The sequence below is a fragment of the Zingiber officinale genome, chromosome 11B (assembly GCF_018446385.1).
Source record: "Zingiber officinale cultivar Zhangliang chromosome 11B, Zo_v1.1, whole genome shotgun sequence".
NCBI lineage: Eukaryota > Viridiplantae > Streptophyta > Magnoliopsida > Zingiberales > Zingiberaceae > Zingiber > Zingiber officinale.
The window spans coordinates 48,747,344-48,754,971 of NC_056007.1; the positions used below are offsets into that span (position 1 = coordinate 48,747,344).

The 7,628-nt window shown below is 42.4% G+C and overlaps 1 protein-coding gene across 2 annotated transcripts; it reads right to left on the reverse strand.

The window, feature by feature from the left end:
- Window positions 1-286: 286 nt before the first annotated feature.
- Window positions 287-3,235, reverse strand: LOC122034259 (protein indeterminate-domain 5, chloroplastic-like). Of its 2 annotated transcripts, none has more exons than XM_042593429.1 (3): window positions 2,530-3,235; window positions 2,044-2,456; window positions 287-1,332 (listed from the first exon to the last, which is right to left on the reverse strand). In XM_042593429.1, exons 1-3 carry the CDS (start codon window positions 2,632-2,634, stop codon window positions 444-446), a joined length of 1,407 nt encoding a protein of 468 aa, XP_042449363.1. In that variant the 5' UTR covers window positions 2,635-3,235; the 3' UTR covers window positions 287-443. The 2 variants fall into 2 exon arrangements, with proteins under 2 accessions (XP_042449363.1, XP_042449362.1); XM_042593428.1 differs by having other exon boundaries at window positions 2,044-2,440; window positions 2,530-3,233.
- Between the last annotated feature and the right edge of the window lie 4,393 nt (window positions 3,236-7,628).

Here is a 7,628-nt window from a genome sequence, read left to right on the forward strand (position 1 = left end):
CGAGTGTGTGAGAAGGGAAGGTTTGTGACCAAACATTCTTCTCGTGAAAAAAAATAAGAAGTGGCCATGGAGGAAGGAAAGGAAGCATGCAGTGCGCTTTGCATGGAGTCGTCAGTTTGTCACGCTCCCATGCACGGACTCACGTGAACGCGCCCCCTTCCCCTTCCCCCACCCCTCTCTCAGTTTGGCCACGGCCCTGCGCCACCGGCTGCGGTGGCCATGCAAACAACAAAACGTAGCTGCAGGGAGTGGCAGAGGATCATTTCGTGGAATCCAAGTAGAAGAATTGAATCAAAGTCTGGATAATTAATCTTAATTCGATCGAGCAGTTAATTATGAGGAGTCTTGCACATATTACACCGCTACGATAAAGTGCAGTTGATCGATTGATTATTGGAGCTGCCTACCTCGATCTAGTGCATATGCTAGCTGAAGAAGAATTCTCATGGGTTGTTGCTCCTCCTCGAGAAAGCCGATTTCATCTCCGATTCTAAGACGCTTAAGTTGGCGACGCCGAGGAAGTCCCTCGTGAGCCCGTTGTCGGGCGGCGGAGTTCCCGCGCCGACGACGTGGTGGAGCTTGGGGCTGCCGTCGTCCAAGTTATTGGCGAACGCCCCGGCGCCACCGCCAAGTGAATTCATTAGGGTTTGGAAGCTCCTCTCGTTGTCCACCAATTGCGCCCTCTGGGTGGTCTCTGAATGGTATGCGCCGACAAAACCGGAAAGCAGAGAGCTGCGGCTGTTCGACGCCGCGGCGCCCATTTGCGCGGCCTTCTGAAGCAGCGCGGTGGCGGACATCTGTGGCAGTGCTGGTGACGAAGCGGCGGGTTCGGTTGGATCGGCCACGAGTAGTGACGGCACGTTGTTTTTGATGTTGATGCTGGGGAAAAGACCACCGCCGCTGGACCTCGAGTTGGGAAATTGATCGGATGGGAGGGGCATGTTGGCAGCGGCCGCACCAGCGCCGGTGGCCCCAGCGTTGTTGGAGAAGAAGCTGAGGTTGTAAAGATTTCCTGTCGAAGAAGCGCCAGCCGTGGTATTACTGTGCATGTCTTGAATCAAGCTATTAAAGTCGTGCCCGGAGCCGGCTCCAGAAAGGTAGGATTGCGACGGCCGGAACAAGGAAGTGGTACTACTCAACTGGCCGAACTGTGGAGGATTCGCCGGAGAAATAAGGTCCAAATTGATTCCGCCTCCAACTCCCGCACTGCCGCCGTAAAATTGTCTCCCACCGCCACCGACTCCGGCGGAAGCAATGCCATTGGGAAGCCTGGTGGCCGATTCTTGAGCGAGCGCGTCGCAGAAGGCTCTGTGAGTGATGAAGCTATCGCGCCTGCATTCAATACTCTTTGATTTCATGAACAAGAAAAGAGGAAACTCCCAGAAATGCAAGAATAAATCTATCTAAATCTACGCACGATCCAAAATTAAACTGCAAAACCAGCTCACGAACAAGTGGACGCACGCCGATGTTATACCAAAACCGTGAAAGAATCAATTAAACTGAATCAGTTTCAACGTTCGGCTCAAGCAATCTACGAGCAATGATTCAGATTATTGATTGGGGGACAAGGATAACGTGCGGTCAAATCCAAGCGGAAGAGCAAAAGATTTTACTCGTCGACAGAGGTCAGAGACGGCAGTGTTTGCTCCCAATCGAGCGATGCAGTCGCCCACATCTCTCCAAACCACAACCCAACAAATTGACCTAGCGTTACTTCCATATCACCACGTGAATCTAGAGAAGAGAGAGAGAGGAGGAGTTGGGCGTCTGTTCCGAGGGATAGATACAGGCAGCAGCGCAAGGATGCGTCCCCTTTTCTTTTGAAATCTCAATGAACATGGCGACCGTACTCCAGTTCAATTCCCATTCACGAGGGTGGAGAAATAGTTTCTCTTCCCCTACCCGTGCTGGGAATCTAATCAATTATATCAATCCTCTAACCCTAACCCTAAATAACGAAACGGAATATAGAAACCCCGCCTTTTTTTTCCCCCTTGCGTGTGAGTTAGTGCAGATGAATGGTTAAGCAGGAGACTTGACCTGGAAAAAAGAGTGCCGCAGTCGCAGCGGTACTCGCGGGTACCGCAGGTCTTGGAGTGGGCCTTCCAGTCGGACTGGACGGCGTACTTCTTGGAGCACTTGTCGCACTTCCACTTCTTCTCGCCGTGCTTGCGGCAGAAGTGCTTCTTGATGCCGGTGAGGTCGCCGAGGGCGCGGGAGGGGTCGTGGTGGACGCAGGAAGGCTCGGGGCAGAGATACACCCGCCTCCGCGCCTCCTTGGGGTTCTTCTGCTTCAGCTTCCAGGGCAGGTTGTGACCCCGCCGGTGCAGCTGCAGGTTTTGCTCCCGCTGGAACCCCTTGTTGCACACCTCGCAGATGAACCTGTTCGTCGCCATCAGCGTCTTCGGCGACAGTGCGATCACCTCCGCGTCCGGATCTAATTCAATTACCATCTTCCATCACCGTCATCATCTCCATCAAATCACTAATTGAAAGAAAACAAAATTAAACGAGCATATCGATTACTTGGATTTCCTGGCTGATTTCTCTTCTTCTTGGGAGGAGCCAAAGCAGTAGCAGAGCCAGGCGGAGGAGCAGCGGCGGTCGTCGACTGTTGCTTGCTGAGCTCATGCTCGTCTTCGTCTCTAATTCCAAAGAAAGGTACCGACGAAGAAGCCGCTGCCATGGGCTTGGACGGAAGCAGGAATAAAAACACCAAATTTTTCTCCCTATTTCTTACCTTTCATTTGGTTTCTTCTCCTGGCCGGGTGCAAAATTAATTCCTTCCGTCTCCTTCCGAATCGCCTATTTAATCAACAAGAGGATAAAGACGAGAAAGCTAGGCAAAGGGAGGAAAAAGTGAAAGATCCCCAAATTTAAGTACGCAAGCTCATGCGATCCGAATTCTACTCCTGCTACAGAACAAATTAAGAAGAGGGGATGGATCCAAACCAACTGTTGCACTCAAGAGACAATTAGTATAAAGATGGAGAAGACAACAAGAGAGGTAGTCTCTCTGAACTTTTTCTTGGCCATGCTCTTCTTTAATTTGCACCACAAAGGATCGATTGTAAGAAGATAAGAATAAGAAGGATGTGAGATCATGAGGATGATAAGGAAGTTAAGGGAGGAGGAGGAGGAGGAGGAGGAAGAAGAAGAAGAAGAAGAAGAAGAAGAATAAAAGGAGAATGTGGTGCAGTGGTTGATGAGGTGAGGTGAGGTGAGGTGAGATGCTGAGGGCTATGAGAGGGAGGGGAGTCGTAGTCGAGGGTGTCGCCATGGTGGGACCCGGGAGGAGGAGATGAGGAGGAGATTGGATTGCAGCTTGCTGCTTGGCATCGCTGCCATCTGCTTCGGCTGGTTTGGTGTCACTTCCCAACCCTTCTGCGCCACGACAAAACAAGCCAGCCTCTCATTCCCAAGTCCAAATCTCCCACGCTTTCCTTTTTTTTTTTTTTCCCTCACATCCCTTTTTTCTAATAATTTTTATTAACCTCTCCTGTTTCTAAAGTTTCTAAAATAATTACTATTAGCTTTCTTCAAAACAATGACAAAAACAACAACAACAAAATCACTCTCAAGTGAAATTCTCTTTCAACTGAAGGGGTTTTCACCACATGTACATGAAACTTATCGAAAGTTTAAAACAAGCATGATAAATATTAGTAGACGTAGATATATGTGAACTGAAGCATCTATAGTCATGGAATCTCTCCATGAGCTCCTTCATTATCACATATGTGCCATGCTAAAAGTAAAAAAATCTCACACATCTTTCTACTATTAAAAAAACCTCTTAACAATTCCTTTATAAGCCCCACACTTCTCTTTATATATTTCTCTCACCTTTCTATTCTACTATTATATATAATTAAATTTTAATAAATTCATAAGTTATTAATCATAGATTATTTTTTTTAATATTTTAATATTTTTATTTTTTAAATCAAAAATAAAAATATTTAATAAAATTTGTTTAAAAGAAAACAACGAAGAAGCGACTTCGTGAATACGGAGCCACTTCCTCATAATTACATGAAGGAGCTCCTTCCCGTAGAGGGAGCTCCTTTGCTGGAGCCACATCATAATGGGAGCTCCAAAGGAGCTTTCACTGTGGATGCTCTAACTAATATTGTAGACTTGCATACAATATGTATGTATAATTAAGGACATGAACTTTTTCGCCAAATTGAGGTTTATTGATTAGTTTAGTAGATGCATGTACATTATGATAGGATCTAGGGTGCTAAATATGCAGAAAGTGCAGGAAACAAGTAACTAGATCCTTCTAGAAGATTCATGTGAAAGTGATAAACCACATATACTAAGTTAAATTAGAAGGAGTTATACCTTTGCTAAATGTCCTTCACAATCCCGACAATAACTTTTTCTTTAGATGCATATATCAGCATGATCAGATGTTCATGCCTCTATGGTATCCACACGAACAAGCTTCTCGTCCGTCTCATGAACTCAAGAAGTGGAGAAGAAAAACCTACCAAGGTTGTGCTAGCAACCGCAAGGGAAGGTCTTGGTGGAGGAAAGAAGAAGAGAAGAAGACAAATGAACACACACTCTTTTAATGTCCGAAAATCACCTTTTGTACTCTCTTGGAATATCAAAAGTCTTTTGATTGTAACATCCCAAATTTTAATATTTGGAGTCCTAATAGTAATTAAAAATATTTAGAATACTTTAGAAATACTCTAGAGATTTTTAGAGTATTTTTATGTAATTTTTGGAATTCGTTTGGTATTTTTACCAAAAGGAAGAAGTTACAAAAATTAAACAGGTTCGGTCGAGGTTCGAACCCGCGACCTCCGACCCGACCCAAACGTTAAGCGGATCCGGTTGACCAAGTGCCCAAGCGGGCGTTGCTAATTAAGGAAAGAGTGAGATATATTTAAGGGATAGCATTGAACAAGAACCCTAGGTATTATAAAAGAGAGAACTTAAGTGATTTCGGGAAAATCTTTTCCCTATCTTCCTCTCCCGACGGCGCGGCTCCTCTCGGGCAAAAACGCAGCAGGGAGCTAGGGCTTCTTCGGCGGCCGGCCAAAGGGAACTCCGCGAGCTCTTCTCGGATCCGAGCTCCTCTCGTCAAGAAGGAACGGTAGATTTGAAGAAGTTGCCGAGATTCCAAACTATCCGAAACCCTAGAAGCATTAGAAGTTCTTCTTCTTCGGGTATAAGTCCAAGAACACCTCGGTAAGTGCTCTCACCTGCAGTAAGAGTAGTTCCGAGATTTCCTTTACTTGCTGCTATGAATTGAGGTTTCGGATTCTTGCTTCCTTCTTGATTTCGTAGCATGTTGTAAGGGCAGTGCTCTTGATGTCTGCTGCCGAGAATCTCAAAGAAAGAAATGAATTGTTTAGTTAGGCATATGGTTTGGATTTCTACAGATTTTGGATTATGCTGTAAAGATTTGTTGATTGAGGTTTTACTGCCATGAGTTTTATAAAGAAGATGAGAAGGGGTTTTAATGGATTTGGCATGTAGGTTAGACTTCTCAGTTCTTATAATTAGCATCTCATAATTGGATTTTTGTTAATTGTGGTTACCTCAATGGACACAGTCGGCTCATATGGAGCCTTGCAAGTTCGGTTTATGCTAAGAAAAGGGCATGAATAATTTTAGTTCCGAGGTGTTCAATGGATTGCTGTGGCACAGTGTATGAGGAATGATTGTTCAGTATTACAGATTTTGATTTGTTTAGCATTGCAGATTTTGAATTGTTTAGCATTGTAGTTTTGATGGTTTAGCATTGGAAGATCCAATTTGATCTCTAGTAGCTTAATTAGATTTGCAGATTTTTGATTGTTTAGCATGAAGTTTGGTTGGAGCAATGAAAAGGGCACAAGTAGTTTCCTTAGGGTTTGCTGTGCAATCCGGTCATTCTTGGCTATTAGGCAATGAACATGAGATAGTATAGATTGGTTGTTGAGCATGTAAGTTTCGGTTATGATCACTGTCATGGATGGCTATATGAAGCAATTTGTTTCCTTTTGGTTGCCTTGTAGTAGTGCTAAACAGGAGGAATTGTAGAGGTTTCGGCTTGTTCTTTTGATACTTGCTTCCATGAAACGTAATTCAGAATTTGATAGATTTGGATATGAACAAATAGTTTTAGTTTTAGTTCTTAAAGCATGTGATTTAACATAGTGCAGATTTTGTAAGTTTATAGTGCAGATTTCGTAAGCATATAGTGCAGATTTTGTAAGTTTATAGTGCAGATTTCGTAAGCATATAGTGCAGATTTTGAGAGCTTGTAGTGCAGTTTTCTTTAGAGTTTCAAGTGCAGATTTTAGTTAACATTTCAAGTGCAGAATTTAGTTAACATTCAAGTGCAGTTTCGTTAAGCTCATAGTGCAGTTTTGTTTAGCACAGTATGTAGATTTTTGTTAGCTGAATATGCAGAATTTTATTTAGCACAGTATGCAAAATTTTGTTAGCAAAGTATGCAGAATTTTGTTAGCAAAGTATGCAGAATTTTGATTAGCATAGTATGTAGTTTTATTGAGCATTTCAGTACAATTTTATTAAGTATTTTCATGCAATTTTGTTAAACATTTCAGTGCAATGTTAATAAGCATTTTAGTATAGTTTTGTATGAGACATTCTTTTATTAGAGGTATTAACAAGTATAAGAGAGATAAAGAAAAGAAAGAAAAAGGCCAAGGCCTTAAGTAGATCCCAAAGTCAAGACTTTAGGGATTTTGGCACACAAGGTGCTTGTTAAAATGTCAAGGCATTTAAAGGAGAAATAATTAAGATAATAAGATATTTTACTTTGAAGAGGCTAATACCCGACTTCCAAGGTTGTCGTTAAACAAATTCAGGTGTCCAATTCCAAGGTCTTGGCCCTGGTAGACCAAGGTCTGCTCTTTTAGGATTTGTGGCTCGCTACCCCAACCTATTAGGGAACGCGCATAAGATGGTACTACGCCTGAGCCCAAGAGAAGTTGATTATTATTTTAAAGTATTAAAGTATAAGTTTTAAACAAGTGAAATAAAAGAATAAGTTTTAAACAAGTGAAATAAAAGAATAAGTTTAGAACAAATGAAATAAGTTTCACTTTGTTTTAAAATCAGCAAGTTTAGTTTTCTTTTATGCTAGCATGTTATTTAGATTAGCTTACTATTATTTGCTAGTAGGTGAGCATGAGTAGCTTTACATGTTTAGCATTTCAGTTTGTTATGATTCCTTTAATATTAGATGAGCATGAGTAGTTTTCAGTAAGCATTCAGTTAGTTTATGTTATAGATATATGTACATGCATATCGAGATTTTGTGAGTTAGATAGCGCTTACTAAGCAATTTTGCTTATAGATTGCATTTCCTCTTGCTACAGATAAAGGAAAGGAAAAGCTATAGTCAAGGAAGGTGGCAAGGAGGTGCGGATGGATGTGTGATGCCTGGACTATAGAAGCCTTGGGACTTAGTTTAAGAATTTGTTTAGATTAATTCTTTATTTAGGTTGATAAGAAAATTTTAGAGTAAGAAGTTGTATGTCATTATGTTTCCGCTATTCATTACTTGCATGATCTGATTTATTAAACTGCGAGGATGGTGTTATTTTTCTTGTGTATATATGCTTATATTGTCACCGGTACAGAGGAGATGC

Coding starts and splice junctions, on each gene's coding strand:
- LOC122034259 (XM_042593428.1), bottom strand. CDS start 2,689: ATGGCAGCGGCTTCTTCGTCGGTACCTTTCTTTGGAATTAGAGACGAA. Junction 2,441..2,529: donor AAATCAGCCAGGAAATCCAA/GTAATCGATATG, acceptor TAATTGAATTAG/ATCCGGACGCGGAGGTGATC. Junction 1,333..2,043: donor TGCGGCACTCTTTTTTCCAG/GTCAAGTCTCCT, acceptor TATTGAATGCAG/GCGCGATAGCTTCATCACTC.